Genomic DNA, 20229 nt, shown 5'->3' with positions numbered 1-20229 from the left:
TAAACAATAAAGTCCAAGTACTTTTCATTATTTAAGTACTAGCGGACGTCTGCAACTTCGTCTGCGTGGAATTCAGTTTTTCACAAAAGCCATGGATTTTTCCGGGATGAAAAGTAGCCTATGTGTTAATCCAGACTATAATCTATATCTACTTCAAATTTCAAGTGATTCGGTTCAGTTTCTGAGGCGTGAAAGAGTAACAAACATTCATACCATAAAAATCATTAGGTTTTCACAAATCTCGGGAATCCATGGATTTTTTCGGGATAAAAAGTAGCCTATGTCTTGTAAAACCTTTAACCCTACAGCCTGCCGTATGTACAGATCTTTTATAAGTTTCAATTCAGTGTGATGTATTTTATTTATAGTATTTTCCTAATGTTTATATTGAAGGTGAGTGTGGACTTTCATCCTCCTCCTAACAAGTTAGCGCGCTTCCGTCTTAGATTGCATCATCACTTACCAGCTGAGATTGTAGTCAAGGGCTAACTTGTAACGAATTAAAAAAAATATATTTTCTTCAAATATTAGTTAATATTCTTAAATTAAACGTCACAGTTTATTTATAAGGAGTCAACAGATTGTATTAGACTAATTAGTATTAGTAACTTGAAACTATGTTAGTGCTAAATCTAAATGGGATTTATTTAACTTTGCGAGAGTTTCCACACGACGATTATACATTTTACAGGCTCGTATCGACATAAAGGAGATGGTCCATTTCAGGTCCACTCTTGTACCCTGTACCATTAAAATTTTAAGTATACAAGGATTTTATTAAAATTTATTAAAGTGATTATATGTAACTAAATAAAAAGAAATAAATAAAATAAAAACCCATGTTTTTGAGTTATATCAAGATGGCGCTCTTAAAGCAACTATGACATGACATTTGACAGAAAACGTCAAATCGATTACTGCATTGAAAACGTCATCTATCCGCCATTATTACCCATAATAGTGTTGCATTTCTTGGGAGATAATGAATATTACTTCGAAAGAAGTAAAGTAAATTCGTAGATTTGTATAACCAAAAATATATAAAAAAAATAACTTCTTTTATTTCCGCTAGGGTACAATGACTGATTCTGGGCTCCATACAATTCTGGACCATTTGCTTTGCTATTCCACGTGTAGAGAGTTCGAGACACAAATACTACTAAATTAAAATAGATCTTGGACTATCGACTATTTGTATTACCAACTGTAGGTTAAAGGTCAAATATATTACGGTAACACTTGAGTGAGAATTGGGCCATTTAAGAATAGCTTCGTAATGTTCAGAACAAATAATATATGAATTCCTCTATTTTTCGTTAATTATAAGAAATTATTAATTAAAATTGGAGGAAAACGATATTTGGCGGTTTTAAAGACTTCCTTGAAAATGTATTTAAATTATACGAATCAAAATTCTGCATTAAATATCTTTACATCCGTAACAAAATTATGTAACTGTTCTAGAAAGATTAGTTGTATAAAGTCTTATCTCGTCCAGTGAAAAAACTTTCAGAACTTTCCAGAAGCATTGTTATATTTTACAGAGAATTCTCAAAAAAAGCTGATGTAAATATCATAAACAAAGAACGTTGTTTGAATATAGTCTCAAGGTAAATCTGCCGTCTTAATGTAAAAAAAAATTCCAAGAATTTTTATTTGTAAGGGATTTTTAAAAACTTTCATAATAATTTGTGGCATTTGTTTCAGCCCTGTATAGTTAGTGTACGCAAGAGTAAATTTAAAATTTTCAGCTGGTTATATGATAAAACATATTTTAATTAATTTTGAAAATTGCAAAATTGCGTTACTCCACGTATCCGATCGACGAATAATAATTAATTTTTCATCATAAGCAAAACTCTTCCTTTTTTCTTTTTTATTAAGAAAGAAAGAAAATAAGTATAATCATATTTAGTGTCACAAACAGTACATCCTATACTAATATTATAAATCCTATACTAATATTATAAAGCTGAAGAGTTTGTTAGTTTATTTGTTTGATTGAACGCGCTAGTCTCAGGAACTACTGGTCCGATTTAAAAAATCTTTCAGTGTTAGATAGCCCATTTATCGAGGAAGGCTATATATTATCCCCATATCCCGTGAACCACGCGGGTGAACCCGCGCGATGTCAGCTAGTCTAAGATATTATATGACTGTCTGTGACACCAAACAGAAACGGTTTACAGCTCAACATTAGCCGTTCATCGCAGAAAAGCAATGCCCAGCGCTGATTTTCAGCTGACTATGAATGAAATGCATTTAATGAATTCAGCATTTCATTCAGACGATTTATTGTAGAGCTTTAACACTTTTCAATGCCGTATATATAAAATGTATCCGTTTAAATAGCTTTACAACTACGACATTATGCTATAAGACTGTTTTATTATATACAATTATTAGGGATGATGACAGTTTTTTAAATTGTACATAAATTAAGAGTATACTAATAGCAAAGCAATTTTGTAAAAGTAACAGGGTATATGCGATCATTACTTTCGGAGCTACAGGGATTTAAAGGGTCAGATTTGCGGCGCTGCCGCGGATCCCTGAAAAACGCTCCATACAAAATGGCACGACTTAGTGACGTCACAGTAAAGATATTACAAGCAGTATAATAACTCGGCCGTATTTTTGAAATAAATACCTACAGCCGCGCGGTACGTAAACATGTCACAGGGCTGCCCGCATGCAGCAATTTAATTACATTTGCTAACTTTGTGTTTCCACTTAGTTTTGTGATTGTAAATAAACTTTTTTTATATAAACAAATAAAATACTTTGTAAATTGTAGTAAAATGGGAAGTGATAAATAAAAATGCGTGTTTTTTGATTGGTTGATTTAATTAAGGCTGATACTACGTCAATGATCTTGAAGGATTGGTCGTATTCTTAAACATATTTATTTCGGTGATGCCATCTAGGTATTACCTCCACACTACGTGAACAAATAAAAAAAAAGATAAATACCTTCATGAAATTGTAGTGATTTAAAATAGATAATGAAACAATGAACAAACGCACTAATTGTCCCTACGATACGATAGTTCCCCTAGATTTCTCTAGGATGCCATTATCAGATCCTGACATGAAAAAAATGGGACTAACCTGAAAGAATACTCATCCAAACAAAAAAGAAACGGTTTACAAATGACGGAAATATCGCTGTAAATACGATACGATTCTTTTTGGAAGTCGGTTAAAATTCTTGTCACCAATGCCAAGCTGAGCAAAAGTTTTATGAGCTTGCACATTAAAGTGCATAAAATCCGCCATTTTGATTTTTTAAGAACTAAGTTACCCAGTGACACTCGGCCTATCTAGACGAGTCTAATGACATATCATTTATCAGTATGTGTGCTTGGCAAATTTGTTCGTAACACTCCCGAAGGTCGGCGCGGTCCGGGAGGGGGGTAACGATGCCCAGCGCGTACGACTTCACACCCGCGCAGTCCTTTCCTCCCGTCGCCCGCATACAACAACAAGTCATAACATTCAAACACATACTCCTCCTTTGGGCTTCGCCGCAGTCGGGTAACAAAACACAAATGATCCGAGCACAGTCACACAATACATTGTACAAGCAGTCGAGGTTTTAATACAAGCTTATCGTACCTACTGTATCGTGATTCATGAACCGCGTATAACTACATATTTCAATCGTGTCAATCACTTTCCTTTACTCTATTCACTTTATTTACTAATCCAGATACCTACCTTTATTCTGGAGATAAAAGGAAATACCTTATCCATTAAAAAATACAAGATTATGTACCTACCTACTAATAAGTAAATTTATTTTAAAGTTAACCTTTCAGAGTTTCCAGGTAACTTAAAAAAAAGTTATCTCTGGATGGGATAATTTTGAATTCATGCATCCAAAAACGGCACAGTATTTCCTACTGGTCATAATTAAAAAAATCTAATACTATTAATACACTTTACTCTGTTAATACACCGTGCGTTCGTTCGTCACCGCGGCACAGTCGCGACTGTCTTCACCCTACGATCACCCCATGTTCAAGGAGCGTAGGTATAGCTCGCGTTTCGACCTCTAGTATGAAGTCCAACTACTGGTTGTAATATCTTTTCTGTGGTGACGTCGTTGGCTCGCTGATCGTTAGTTTTGTATAGGCGTTCAAACAAAATTACTAATATCTTTGTTATCTAAAACTGTATGAATTTTCATCTAATTACGATAAAAAAAAATTAATAGATTTGAAATTTTATAATCTTATTTATTTTGCAAATATCCAGACAATCTTTGCTTTTTATTTATAAATTAGTTAACATTGACCTTATTTACCCGAATGTATCATAAAAATCAATATATTCAAACCTAGTCATCATCCCCATTATGTATATTAGCTTCAAAATAATACATTAGTATTTCTACGCAAAAAATCGTATAGTGAATATTATGTTGACAATACACTCCCAAATACAAACACTCCCACAAGATTTTGACGTACATACATCATGTACGAGTATGAGAAAATACCAGCTGGTCTATCTAACGTTACACGTCCTATTGTAGCAGAACTAAGTATTTTTTTAGTAAGTATTTTCAATTTACGAGCACCTTACTCCTCCTCCGTGAGTCGTATTCCTCATGTGTGAGGGTCGTGACCACCTCCATCTCTAATCCTTGTCTTTAGGATGGTATGCCATTCTTTCCTATCTCCGGCTACGCGAAGAGCATCGTAAACTGTGGACTCGAGTGTAGTGCGGACCTGGTCGGACCAACGCATCGGGCTGCGCCCCCGCGATCTTTTTCCTTCCACCTTGCCAGTAATAACTAATTTTTCCAGATTATCTCCGTCTTTCCTGGCAATGTGTCCGAAGTACTCTAAAATACGCTTGAGGCATATGGTGGAGAGTCTAATTTTAACCTTGAGTTGGGCAAGTATAGATGCGTTAGTCCGAAATGCAGTCCATGGAATCCGGAGCATTTTCCTCCAACACCACATCTCGAAAGCGTCAATCCTTTTGCGGTCTGCAGATTTTAAAGTCCACGTCTCAGCCCCATAGAGAAAGATGGAAAAGACGAGTGTGCGAACGAGTTTTATTTTAGTTCTCAGCGAGATGTTACGGTCTTTCCAAGTTTTATGTAGCTGAGACATGGCACTCTTGGCCATCCCAATCCTTCTTCGTACGTCCAGTTCACAGGAGCCATTATTCGTGATGGTGGATCCGAGGTACACGAATTCTTCAACAAAATGTAGGTTGAGTGCGCCAGTGAAACCTAAGGTATGTGATCTATCTATGACCATGATTTTGGTTTTGTCTTTGTTGATAGATAGGCCCAAGTTAATGCTGACTCGTTCCATTCTCTCCAGCAATGTGCACATTTCTGCTTCATCTGCGGCCAGGAGCGTAGTATCATCTGCATATCGGAGGTTATTTAATTTTACTCCACCAATGCGTACGCCTCCTTCCCACTGGTCGCAGGTATGCCTCATAATGTACTCGCCGTATGCGTTAAATAAAATAGGCGAGAGAATGCAGCCCTGACGCACTCCTTTGCAAAATTTGAAAGGTTGGGACATCATTTCGTCAATTCTGACTACGCCTTGGCTTTTGCAATATAAATTTTGAATCAGCGCAATGAGATGGTCCGGCACGCCGAGTTCTCCCAACACTCTCCATAGAGAGTCCCAGTTGACGCAGTCGAAAGCCTTACTGTAGTCAACGAAGCACATGATGACCGGCGTATTGTATTCATAGGCTTTCTCAATGACCTGTCTAACATTTAAAATTTGCTCACGCGCACCCTTACCCTTTACAAAGCCTGCCTGCTCCTGTGGGATTTGCCAGTCTAAATAATGGCGGATACGTCTGTTAAGAATGTGGAGCAGGATTTTACTTGCATGAGATATGAGTGCTAAGGTGCGGTAGTTGTCACATTGTTTAGTGGATCCCTTTTTGTGAATTGGGAGAACGGTCGAGTCTGTCCAATCTTCAGGCCAATTTCCAGTAGTCCAGATGTTACTGCATATTTCGTGGAGTACCTTTATACCGGATTCACCAAGAGATTTTAAATGTTCTGCAGCTATTCCGTCAGGTCCTGGGGCTTTCCGCGTTTTGAGCAGATTGAGAGCAGCACATACTTCAGAGAGGAGGATATTTGGCTCCCTATCTAAGCTGTTCCAGTTGTTTGTAGGTCTCATTGTGTTTCCGGGTGCATTGCCACCGTACAACTGTTCACAGTAGCAGCGCCATCTTTCAGCGACCTCTTCTAACTGATGTAAGGGAACGCCGTTTTCGTTATGGATAGTCCATGTTTTTGGCCTAAACTTCCTGGTTAGCAGTCGGACCTTTTTAAAGAGGTCTGCCGTTTGGTACTTTAAGGAGTGATCTTCAATATCCATGCAGATTCTTTCTATATATTTGTTTTTGTCATGTCTGCAGGAATCATCTATAGCCTTACACAGCTCCTCATACTCCTTTCTAACTTCTGGATCTTGAAGGCCTTTCACTTTAATATCCTTCCTACTGCGTGTGAGTTCCCAGGTCTTCTCAGAGATCCAAAGAGATTTCTTGGGCTCGTATGCATTGGTTTTACGAATCGCACCTAGAGTATCATTGATAAGTGTTTTTAATTGGTTCCACGCTGAATCAGCAGAACTAGTGTCTAAGGACATTGATTGAAGCTTATCTTCTACAGTCTGACCAAACAAGATTCTTTCTGCGTTACTTAGTTCTCTTGTCTTTACGGTGAGGCGTTTTCTAGGTGATTTTAACCTCAACGCAAAACTGGCCACAAGAAGAACATGATCTGTTCCGCATTCAGCACCAGGAAACGTTTTAACATTTTTTACAGAGGATCTCCAGCGGGTGTTAATAAGTATATAATCTATTTGATTCCGGTACCTATCGCCTGGAGATTTCCACGTATATAGGCGTCTAGGGTGGTGTTGAAAGCAGGTGTTTAATATTACAAGGTGTCTACTTGTGCAGAAATCAATCAATCTCTCGCCACGTTCGTTCCTTGAACCAAGTCCATAATGTCCCACGGTTTCGCGTAGATGTTCATCGGCCGTTGTGTTACCCACTTTTGCGTTCCAATCACCGAGAATCATGGTTATTTCTCGATTCGGAATTGAGTCTAACGTTTCCTCTAGCTTCCCGTAGAACGTTTCTATCTCTTCCTCAGATGATTGCGAGGTTGGAGCATAAATTGAAACTATATTCAAAGTGCACGGTTTGGTGTTTAGTTTCATTGTAACAATGCGGTCTGATACTGGGTTATATCCAAGGACATATCCATTCAACCTATCCGGCACCAAGATACCTACTCCATTTGAGCTGGAATTATCTGAGCCAGAGAAATAGAAGGTATTCCCCATAGAAGTCTTGTAGTGACCATATCCTTGCAAATGGGTCTCGCTTATAGCCAGTATGTTAATTTTGTGGCTAACCATTTCTTTTTCTACGATGCATAGCTTTCCTGGTTTGAGTAATCCTCTAACATTCCAGGCTGCTATACGCTGGTGTTCGCGTATCGATGTTTTAAAATGTTTAGAGGTGATTGATGCGCTTGCTGCTTCTCCGTACGGAGAACCAGCAACCACCGCACGCACCTTACTACAACAATTGTATAATATACCCTTAATACAACTCTTCTAAAACAAGATCTCCAAAAGAGTTAAAGGTCTGCCTATGCATAATAGGCCGGGCTCCGTAGAACATTTTTTACAACTGTTCATAATAATAACTGAAGTTAAGTTAAGTTAAATGCTATTTAACCCGACTTAGGACTTAAATACACCATTTTGAAGTACCTATATATTATATTTATTTATGATCTAAAAGTACTGAATCAAAGAGCAAAATTTCATTTAGATAAATAAATAACTACTATTTCGTTATCTGCTTGCAATTTAAATCAATATGCGATTATATTAACAGACAGACAAATTATTTAATACTTTACTCCCTAACGATAACTACCAAATGATCATAATAATAATCGAAGACTTATGCTCTTTAGCCCGACCTAGTACTGAAACACAAGATTTTGACATCTACAATCGCATACATCTGTATATTCATGGTCTATAACCGAATCAATGAGCAAAATTTCATTTAGATAAGGAAATAGTAAATAACTACTATTTCGTTATCTGCTTGCAATTTGAATCAATATACGAGTACATACTCACAGATAGTAAATTCATTGAGAGGCATTATGCAGTTGCATTTGCACGTAATTTATACGACAGGCCTGCGTTGGGCCATTGTGGCCAGCTGGAACGATGCCATAATGGTCAAATGACCGGCTCCATTTCGTTAATAGTACGAATAAAATCAGTCTTGCGTTTATTAATGGAAAAAATACTTAAAGTTTGATTGTAAAATACAAATACAAGTTTGTATCTTAAATCCACTATCTTAAATAGTGAATTTAAGATACAAACTAGTAACAGACGCCTAGCTATTTTACCCTCATATTTCTCGTTCACATAGTAGTAAATCAAATATAACTTTCTTGGTGAAGATATTTTTTTATGATAAAAGAGTTTTTAAAATCGGTCGAGCAGTGTTTGTGTTAAATCGTAACAAACAAACAAAAAAAAATCAAATCGTGCCTTTTTATCGAATCTTTAAGAAACAATAGCCATTAAAAAAATTTTGATCGGGACAGCAGGAGGACAAAAATAAGCGTATCGGTGCTTCCACGAACATGCTCTGACTTAAAGAGCATAATATCATATTTTAAAATATCTTTGTCAAGTGAAAGTACTGTTTTAAGTAGTTTTTTTAATCCTAACAAATATTAGTTTCCAACGTTAAATCATCATTCATCATTATTATCAACCAATATTCGGCTCACTGCTGAGCTCGAGTCTCCTCTCAGAATGAGGGGTTAGGCCAATAGTCCACCACGCTGACCCAATGCGGATTGGCAGACTTCACACACGCAGAGAATTAAGAAAATTATCTGATGTGCAGGTTTCCTCACGATGTTTTCCTTCACCGTTTAAGTCACGTGATATTTAATTTCTTAAAAAATGCACACAACTGAAAAGTTGGAGGTGCATGTCCGGACCGGATTCGAACCTACGCCCTCCGGAATCGGAGGTAGAGGTCGTATCCACTGGGCTATCACGTCTCTAACGTTAAATACTAATTTTAATTCTTAAAGTAACTACTACTTTATGAATCTTATTGTAAAAGTTCTCATAATTCACCAATAGTTTTGGAGCTATTTCCATTATTATAGAGCCTCATTTTTCATCTTTAATTATTTATAATTTTACTTTCTAGCTACACTACTTTTTATTTTAAAAAAAAATTGTCACGTGAACATTATGTTTTAAGTTAATTTTATATTCTAACAAATTTTAGTTTCAAACGTTGAATACTAATTTTAATACTAAAAGTAGGTCACTTGTTTCACAAAAGCACTTCACATTCTAATACTGTACCCATGAGTGACACAACATCCCGGAAGTTTCACTCATTTACTCCAAAGTAGGTAGGTTTATTCAACTAAAATGAAATTAAAGTAATATGTTTGTTAAAATTGTTAAAATAACCAATAATCTTAGCTACGCAGACGATATGGTTCTGTTGAGTCCATCAATTAATGCGCTTAGGAAGCTGCTGAAGATATGTGAGTCATATGCTGCGTCACACGGACTCATATACAATATTAAAAAAAGCGAACTCTTAGTTTTCAGAGTAAGGGATGCGCCTTAAATTATATTTCTCCTGTGACTCTTAACGGTATGCCGCTAAAAAGAGTCACAGAGTTCAAATACTTGGGGCACATTGTAACGGAGGACTTGTCTGATGTTAATGACATAGAAAGGGAGCGCAGGGCGCTGGCAGTCCGATGCAATATGTTAGCCCGCAGGTTTGCACGGTGTAATATGGACGTAAAACTGACCCTATTTAAGGCATACTGTCAAACATTTTACACATGCAGCTTGTGGGTGACATATACGCAAAGGGCCTATAGCGACCTGCGAGTCCAATACAATAATGGGTTTAGGACACTGATGGGGCTGCCGCGTTACTGCAGTGCATCACTGATGTTTGCTGAAGCGCATACAAATGACTTTTATGCTATAATGCGAAAAAGAGCAGCATCAGTTATGCACAGAATGCGCGAGAGCTCCAACAGCATATTAAAAACGCTGGTGGAAAATGGTGGAAATCCATTTATGAAGCACTGGGTGCACTTGCATATGCACTCACGGTGCTTCATAAATGGTAGATACTGTCATTACTAACACACTAACATATTTTAATTTAGTTTTTAAGTACCTATAACTACTAATATTACTAACAATAGGATATTAAAATTTAATCAGTTGAATGTAATTTATGGATTTTATTATCTGAAATAAAGATTTATTATTATTATTATTAAAAAAGAATGTGTTTAAAATCATTTTCAATTTTGTTAGTGGATAACTTAATTATTATAAAAAGTCGAAACGAAAATTTTGCTCGTTTTTGGCCGTTAATTATTATTTCCGATCTCGAGAATAAAATATTAAAATACCACGTCGGCTGTCTATTAAACTATAGACTGTAAATAAATTATTTACCCGTACAATGCTTGTCGATCAAAAAATTTTAACGAGAATTCATCAATATTTAAAATTGTTTACCGAACTTTAATTTCAACATGAAATTACGGACGCAAAAATGTTTGCAAAATAATTACACCCTCGCGATAACTGGGGCATCGTTAAATTTAAAAATTCAGCTGAGAATATTTAAAAAAAATATAAAATATAATATTCAAGTTCAACATACAAAATTTTTAAAACAATGTTGTTTCTCACTTGAAATATAATATCGAAACATAATATTAATGTCAAAAAGTGTACTTGTACCGAATTCAAAAATACTGTCGCTATATTAATTTTAGACGTAATAAAAGATGGGAACTTTCCCTCGAGAATTAATTAATCAAGCTACCAGGCAGTTCACCTGACGTTCTAAGTTTATCTTCCCAAATACAAAAGTTTCTGCCAAAGAAGCTGCACCTTACGACATAAGGCCGCTACGTCTGAAATTCCATGACGGATAGCTTGTAGGAGTACCCACAATAAATTAAACAGATAATAAATAATGTATTTTAGCAAAAGGTTTTATATAATTTTTAATTCAACAACTTAATAACTATTAACCGAGCAACTAAAATATTACAACTCAAATGTTATATTAAAGCTTGGTCTTAATTTTATGAAATGGTTATTGAATATTTTGAATAATTGAATAAGAACACGATTTTTTTTTAATTTATTAACAGGAATCAAAGTTTATATTATATTTCTCAGCTTCACTCGACCCGATTTTATATTAACATATATACTCCTATGCTACAGCCTCATACATATTTTTTTAAAGTTAATAGGAATTTTTCAAAATATCACCATGGCAACCCAAACACCACCCCCGCGCGGCCATTGCATTTTTTATCAACTTATGCAATTATAATTATTTATTTATCTTATTTATGCAGTATTTATTTTCTTTAGAAAAAAATAAATAATTAAAAAAAATATTATTACATTGAGCTGGAATCGAACTCTGGTTTAATAAGTTTGCCCTTTAATTTCATACCAATTTTCCAGTTGAGTCGATATGTGTTAACAACGTTACGTCGAAATGTGTTAACTTGATGCATGTTAGGTTTATTTTCGTTACGAAATTTATTGATTAAGTCGCCACGCTCCCGCGATAAAAGTTATGCTATTAGCTTAAAAACATGACCAATATTTATGTATTAGTTCTTTAAGAGTATCTTTTTTCCTTTCTTTTCTTTTCTTAACGCCAATGTGATTGACGGTTTACTTTCAACGGGTAATGACAATATAAACAAAGATTGCCGTTTCATGAGATGGGCAGATGTCCAAGATTTTATGGAAGGAATATATTATTATCTTCTGGATATTGTACGCTGTTGAGGACTATTTGCACAAAAATACCTTTTTCCGCTACGCAACAAAGCTTGGTACGGTAATACTGGAAAATGTGTTGCGCAAAGTATCCCAGACTAATCTGCTAAACAGATTTACGCAAATTCCGCTTTAAGTCTTTTGTAGGTTTCTTTGTTGTTTATAACGGACAGTTAAAATATTCCTTTGTAATACAAAAGTAGGTATAACTTTTGAGTTGTATGACGATGTTGGTTGGAATCTTTATCTGGAGATTACAGATACAACCACGTTTATTAAGTCAACAAACAACAGCTAAAACTTGGTAAAATCAGAAAATTCGTATTTTATCAGACATTTGGTAGTGAGCCTGTGATAGGTGTTATAATAACAATACAATAATGGAAAAATAACTGGCGTGATTATAGCATTTATTTACCACAAAATCCATCCAATATTCAACATAATTTATTTGTTGACGGATTTACAACACGCACCTGGGTTCGATCTGGCTGACCCGGCTGGGCCGAGTGAGGTTTGGTCCAGGTCTGGCTGGTAGGAGGCTTTCGGCCGTGGCTAATTACCACCCTACCGACACAGACTTACCGCCAACCGATTTAGCCTTCCGGTACGATGTCGTGCAGAAATCGAATTTCATTCTCCCTACGACAAGTTAGCCTGCTTTCATGTTAGATTGCATCATCACATACCATCAGGTGAGATTGTAGTCAAAGGCTAACTTGTAGAGAATAAAAAAAATCATCGTAACTTTTAGTATTAATGGTCAATGAACTAATGCTTAACAGTTTTTATTTATAAGTTTATACACCTATATACATTAGAGTATGATTAAACTATTCTACATAACGTCATTAACCCATATTCGGTTCACTGCTGAGCTCGAGTCTCCTCTCAGAATGAGAGGGTTAGGCCAATAGTCCACCACGCTGGCCCAATGCGGATTGGCAGACTTCACACACGCAGAGAATTACTAAGAAAATTCTCTGGTATGCAGGTTTCCTCATGATGTTTTCCTTCACCGATTGAGACACGTGATATTTAATTTCTTAAAATGCACACAACTGAAAAGTTGGAGGTGCATGCCCCGGACCGGATTCGAACCCACACCCTCCGGAATCGGAGGCAGAGGTCATATCCACTGGGCTATCACGGCTATATTCTACATAAAGAGCCCACAAATTCAGAAATACACTTCACTCCACGTACTGATAATAATGATCGATACCACCAACATAAACTCTACAAGTTCGAGTTGAAAATTAACGACGTAAAGACCTCCAAAATGATTTACCCAACATCTTGATAAGTTTAACTAATGTCAAATTAAGTTCCTTCACCGTAAACGTAGCGTGCGGTCCGAGTATTTCACTTCAGCTTTTCAATAAAGTGTTTACCTACATCGTTTCTACATCGTAGGCCCCTAGATCATTCACGGGCTTTGTATTGTGGAATTATGTTGAACAAAATAATATCAGTCATTTATCAAGTCTAAATTAGGAGGTGCGTGCTGTTCTTGACATGGAATAACTTGAAGCGAATCAACTTTGTGTAATTTATATCCTCAGGAATGTGTTATCAATTTGTTCATGTCGTATTGTAAAATATGATAGACTAGCTGACATCGCGCGGTTTCACCCGCGTGGTTTTCGTTCCTGTAGGAATACGGGAATAATATATATCCTTTAGCCATCCTCGATAAATGGGCTATCTAACACGGAAAGAATTTTTCTAATCGGATCAGTAGTTTCTGAAATTTGCGCGTTCAATCAAACAAACAAACAAACTCTTAAACTTTATAATATTAGTATAGATAATTACAAATGTAGGTCTAAGGTGGACCAAAACTAGATTAAAAACATCAAAATTTAAAAAATAGCTTCATTAGAAAATGCACTACAAATCTAACGAAGATTTATTTTTTATAGTTACAGTTATATCAGCGTATTAATATAGACCAGAAGCTTTATTAAAATCAAATCCGGTAATTGGTAAATATAGTATTAAAACCAATAGATAATTTAAATAATATAATCACAGAAAAAAATATTTTGTACAATAAATATCTAAATTTGAATATTATTTCAAGTAGGCTTATAATTAGCTTACAAGTTTGTAAGTACGTTCTTTTGACTAATTGTACAGATTGGTATTTCTGATAAAAGCCAGTAAGAAACTCAAACTGTTTCCGCTTTTATGAGCCTCGTTTCAAAATTTATAGTTTGAAATTTAAATAAATATATTTAGAAGAAGATCATGAAGAGACACATATTTCACACACAGATTCCGGAGGGGGTAATTTTGAATTCGGTTCGGGGCATGCAACTTTTTCAATTATGTACATTTTAAGAAATTAAATATCACGTGTCTCAAACAGCAAAGGATAAACATCGTAAGGAAACCTGCGCACTAAAGAATATTCTTAATTCTCTGCGTTTGTGAAGTCTGCCAATCCGCATTGGGTCAGCGTGGTGGACTATTGGCCTAATCCCTCTCATTCTGAGAGGAGACTCAGCAGTGAGCCGAATATAGGTTAGTAATTAAGAAGATAAATATAAAAATGGAAGTATGGTTCTAACTTTCATTTTTTTTTTATTCTTTACAAGTTAGCCCTTGACTACAATCTCACCTAATGGTAAGTGATGATGTAGTCTAAGATGGACGCGGGCTAACTTGTTAGGAGGAGGATGAAAATCCACACCCCTTTCGGTTTCTACACGGCATCGTACCGGAAAGCTAAATCGCTTAGCGGTACGTCTTTGCCGGTAGGGTGGTAACTAGCCACGGCCGAAGCCTCCCACCAGTCAGACCTGGACAAATTAAGAAAATCTCAATCTGCCCAGCCGAGGATCGAACCCAGGACCTCCGTCTTGTAAATCTACCGCGCATACCACTGCGCCACGGAGGTCGTCATTTATTAGCCAGCCTGAAATTGTAGTATAATGTACGTGTTCAGTTAACAATGAAGCTCTTGTTTCATTTCAAAACGAAATTTGAGAGCCTTATACTCTAAGGCTACAGCAGAAATAGGTCAGCACTCCATTTATAAAGTGTCTTTCACAGCCATTTTGTTATAAGAAATGTCGCAAACACTTCAATTTCAACACTGGAAATAGAAGCACTGGGGGAATAATAAGGAATTTAGCGTTAAGGCGTAATATCATTTATTGGAACTCTTCAATACAATTAATTAGATATTTTGAAAAATATCGATATACTATTTAAGCCATTAAAATTACATTCGCCTACTTCACCTTTGAAACCTAATCTTGAAAAATATATTGATTGAACAACATTTAATGAACTCTCATACTTAAAATAATGTAATTTATGCTATTATACTGTGAACGTTGTTTGACTGGTGGGAGGCTTCGGCCGTGGCTAGCTACCACCCTACCGACAAAGACGTACTGCCAAGCGATTTAGTGTTTTGGTACGATGTCGTGTAGAAACCGAAAGGGGTGTGGATTTTCATCCTCCCCCTAATAAGTTAGCCCGCTTCCATCTTAGATTGCATCATCACTTACCATCAGGTGAGATTGGAGTCAAGGGCTAACTTGTATAGAATAATAAAAAAAACAAAAGAATGTTTTGACAGGTTTTTTTTGGTGAAGAGAGAAAAATAGCAACGTAAATCGAATCTCTCCCATAAAGGTCTCCTTTAAATTAATAAATTTACATATTTACAGGTATATTTATCAGAACTATATGTTTTTAAAGGTAAGTAATAAAAAACAGTAAATAAGGTGCTATCACTAAATTAAATTAGTCTTTGTTTTTAATATAACAATGTCAACATCAATTTAATTCAGTTCAGGTATGACTAAACTAATACTTCTTTGATGTAGGTACGACGTAGGTAGACATGAACGTTTTGTCCCAGTAATGACAAACGACTAGAACCATCGTTGCAGAATAATCTTCAATATCACGGTTACTTACTTTGCTCTATTGATCCCTATAGACGAGATTATATCAGAGAATATTGCACTAAGACAGTATGGATAATCTTTATAGTCCATATATTTTTTTTTTCTTTGATAAATTACATAATCTGTTACATAATTTTTTTGTTTTTACTTTTTCTAATTTTGTTTTTAATATTAAAATTGTAAGTTATTGCAACAAAAAGTAAATACTTTTTGCGGTATTTTAATAATTAAAATGTAAATCATGTGTGTTTCATAATTTAAAATTTCGAAAATTATAAATTAAAAACAAAATACCTATAGTTAAAAAATATAATTAAGTTATGTAGTTGTAAGATTAATTGGGTTAGGTAATTGTTTTTTATCACAAAATTTGTCTGCTTCAGAAATAAACTTAAGCATACTAATTGCGTAAACTCCTGACAAAGCAGATGCGTTGCGAACTTGTACAAAATCCTCCACCGTGTTTTGTGGTAAGCAAAAAACATAACACTACGGCTATCGCATAAAGCGTCATAGATCTGCCGCATTACACTCTACACTATATTTGCCATAACAAAAGAGCTTATTCAGGAAATAACAAATGATGTGTTATCACACCTACGAGTATGACATGATGGCAGAGGGAACTCTCGCTGACAAGATTTATTATTCAGAAAACCGGTTTTTTCTGCCATTATATTAACATAATTTATCAGAATAGGCATGTATTAGCTGAATATGTTCGCTTAACAGCCTTGTGCAATCTAATAGTTGATCTAAAGTGCACATAATGTAATAATCCTTTGTGAGACGGGCAGCTAAATGATTGTGTATGTGCTGTGTATTGCTTGAGTTGATGGGTTCCCAATGTAACAGAACGTTTTCGTGATCAATGATTGATGGATTCTAAAGCTTTTATGAAAAATGGAATTGAACCTATATTGTGGTTTTTATATCAAAACACAATAGAGTGTTCAATGTATTCTATAATATTGTTACATTGATTGATAGAAAACGATTTGTTATATGAAAAGCTATTGGGTGCTTGGATATGTAGAGAACGTGGAACCTTATACCAGGCTACAGGGACGTCACATTCGCCATCTAACAAATCAATCCTGTGAACAATCCACAAAAATCGGCCAATTTTCGACTGTACAACCTGACATGTCTATTTCTGCAATAAGAAGACTTATTCCTACAGTTGTGTCGAATAAATAAATCTAAAGGATAGGGGATCATGCATGCTACTACTAAAAAGGCGCTAAATACTAAGCTTCGTAGAATTATATAAAGTTTGTTGTTAGATAAGTGTTAGTAAGGTTGTCACTTATATAGGTAACATTTTCATATATTTGACAGTTAATTGAAAAATATGGGTATTAAAGGAAGAGTTTAACACGAGAGATTGTACAGTCGATCGTGACCATAGTGGTGCAAAACCAATATGAAGCCCACCGTTCGAACGTAGTTGACAGTGTCACCAGTGGCTTCAGTGAATGCGCGCCTGAGCCGCGCCCGGCGAGTCTGCGACAGGGTTTGTGGGCACAGGAGCAGGCCCTGCAGGGTGAAAACAGGGTTCAAATCAAACGTTCGAAATTTGATTTGATTTGAACGGAACCCCTCAAGACCCTTACACAGCACTTACACGCCGGCTAAACAAATCTGCAACAGCTTGTAGCAATACGATGTTATATAGCTTGATAAAGCAGCTAATTTGACCTGGCATTACAATTTATTTAAATATAACATAATTAATTTAATAATGTAAACAGTGGCGTACATTTTATATATGCACACCCTAAGGATTAATTACGTTGCTATGTTGGAAAAAGATTATTCCATTTTATACAATTAGTACGTATAGATTTACGAAAGCAAAATTAATTAGCAAAATGCACACGTTTTAATAAAAAAGTCGATGTTACTCTTACTCCATTTTAAATCAGTTAGGTAAAGCCGCTGAAACAATTAGACGGCTGTTTTGCTCCAGCAATTCAGTTGGAAATTTAATTATACAGCCCTTTGCAGAATCCTTGCGTACGTGGTCAGCATTCACCTGACTTACTTTTACAAAAAGTTAGATTGGATTAGTTGTGTTCTTCCTGGATGTTAAAAAACAGTTCCTTTGAAATGTAGGTTTTTTGCTTGATGGGCAATCGAAATTTTCATTGAATTGAAATAATTACAAGACCTCAAAGTGTCAACATCGAGTGAGTGAGATTCAAAATCCGTAATTTAGGTTCGAAAGAATTAAAAAGTAATTTATAAACATTAGAATAAAACAGTAGTATGGAAAATACAAAAATTGAAAAATTTGTATTTAGAATGACTATGCTCTGAAAATTTCTTACTAATAATTAGTGAGAAATTTTCAGAGCATACGTAAGTTTTGTGCTCAGTCGACGTCGACCCTTAACATGAAAATTTTATTTACGTGGCGCCATCTATGTTTGAGCCGACTTACTTGTTTGAAGGGACGCATTCCACCGTTGATTCGTAAAGAATCCGCAGCTATTCCAGCAATGCCGTCCCCGGGTTCCCTCAGCTGCCGCAGTGAGGCGCTAGGGTGGTGGGAATGAACACAGTGTGCCGCGCATGCGCTCGACTCCGGCTGCGAACTCTGGCGGATGATTCTGGTACTCGTCGCTGGCAACAGTAACGCCGGTGGTTGTATGACGGGACAGGTGCTGACAGCGTGTAGCGAGCTACAACCACAAGGGTAGTGAACCGCGGAGCGAACGCTTTCACGTGACACAGATCGCGCTAGATGCATCGCCGACATCGGCGCCGTGGACTGCCTCCTCTCACAAACGCGACATCTCGCGTACGCGTGCGGTACTAGCGTGCAAGCGGTCATGGAACCTCTGTGAGAACATGTTGCAATAGGTGATACCAGTGTCTGAGGTCGGTCTGCGGGCTCCCGGCATTGGAGTTCTATATCTGGTACGCTCCTCGTCGTACCGTCCTCTACTCTGATGGACGCTGCACTTTCTTCGCTACCCGGACCGGATAACTGCGGTCTCAAGTGCGTAGTGCAATCCTGTCTTTGAAGGACCGGTTTGACGGTCCTATTCTCTGTGGGTACTATGACGGTAACCGATGGGCCGGACACTAAAAGACTGGCTGTTTCGTCGCTGCTTCCATAGCCGGAGTTAGTGATTGCTTCGGTGCTGTCTGTTGTTGGCACGGACATTTTTATCAGTCTGAAACAAAAGAAACACATGTTAATAATGAAAGAACACCTTACTAACAATTAAAGGGTATATTAACAGGAATGTAAGGGATGTAATTTTCATTTTCCATTACAAGCATTGGCATGGCATTATAACTGAAATCTTGGTATCAGTTTGATTTTCGTGCAAATTAAATTAGTAAGACAGATTTAGGAAAATTATTAGGTAAAGTCTAAACAAATGCCATACCCCTACCTCTAAGATAACGTTTTCCACCTTAGCCTGCATCATCACTAATCTTGATGGAAGCGTGTTGAGATGGAAATCTGTCATCTATAAAAAAGTAATGATTTATACTTTCCTATTTAATGAGTCATGTTCAAAATGTTAATATTATAATTATTGATAAAGTTAGTTGAAGATAAAATGTTTGGTTGGATGTTTTTTTTCCTTAACATAAAGTTAGATCGAATTTTGAGCCCTTGATCTTATTCATGAGAATTCCAAATCTATGCTATTTTAGTAATTTTTTTTTAATTTTTTATTTTTATTAATTACAAGTTAGCCCTTGACTACAATCTCACCTGATGGTAAGTGATGATTTAGTCTTAGATGGAAGCGGGCTAACTTGTAAGAAGGAGGATGAAAATCCACACCCCTTTCGGTTTTTACACGGCATCGTACCGGAACGCTAAATCGCTTGGCGGTATGTCTTTGCCGGTAGGGTGTTAACTAGCCACGACCGAAGCTTCCCACCAGCCAGACCTGGACCAATTAAGAAAATCTCAATCTGCCCAGCCGGGGATCGAACCCAGGACCTTCGTTTTATAAATCCACCGCGCACACCACTGCGCCACGGAGGCCATCACGGAGGTAAATGTAATGTTGTAGGGGTCTACTAACCCGATTTTGAAAATTCTTTTACCACTTTCTATTCTTTCTTTTACAGTCGTGTTATTTGTGAGAGTCATTGCCTATATTTTTTCTTCATATTCTCACTAGGCAAGGGCGGGACGTGAACACTAGTCGTCTAATAGTCTAATATAGTAATTGAGAAGGGTTAGATAAACTAATAATTTAGCAAATATTAGAACCTGTATATTTACTGAACAAATTAGTACACCGTACTTAAACCCTTGTGTTATTGAGAGATAATGGCCGGTTGTGTTAATTAAGGTTGAGTTACACACCCATTTCTCGATACAAGTAGGTTATATAATA

General features: G+C 36.3%; 1 protein-coding gene across 4 annotated transcripts in view; it reads right to left on the bottom strand.

Moving 5' to 3' along the window:
• Positions 1 to 20229, bottom strand: part of LOC112053223 (small conductance calcium-activated potassium channel protein) — a 307143-nt gene that overhangs the window by 180887 nt on the left and 106027 nt on the right. For 3 of the 4 annotated variants that reach the window (XM_052886402.1, XM_052886403.1, XM_052886404.1), the window contains exons 2-3: positions 18300 to 19038; positions 17291 to 17392 (exon numbers count right to left, since the gene is read on the bottom strand). In XM_052886402.1, the coding sequence (XP_052742362.1) occupies positions 17291 to 17392; positions 18300 to 19028 (831 nt within the window). In that variant the 5' untranslated portion in view covers positions 19029 to 19038. The remainder of the gene's footprint in view (positions 1 to 17290; positions 17393 to 18299; positions 19039 to 20229) is intronic. The other variant, XM_052886405.1, reaches the window with a different exon arrangement.

The sequence above is a fragment of the Bicyclus anynana genome, chromosome 17 (assembly GCF_947172395.1).
Source record: "Bicyclus anynana chromosome 17, ilBicAnyn1.1, whole genome shotgun sequence".
In the NCBI taxonomy this organism is placed as follows: domain Eukaryota; kingdom Metazoa; phylum Arthropoda; class Insecta; order Lepidoptera; family Nymphalidae; genus Bicyclus; species Bicyclus anynana.
This window is presented reverse-complemented; position numbering and strand designations above follow the sequence as displayed.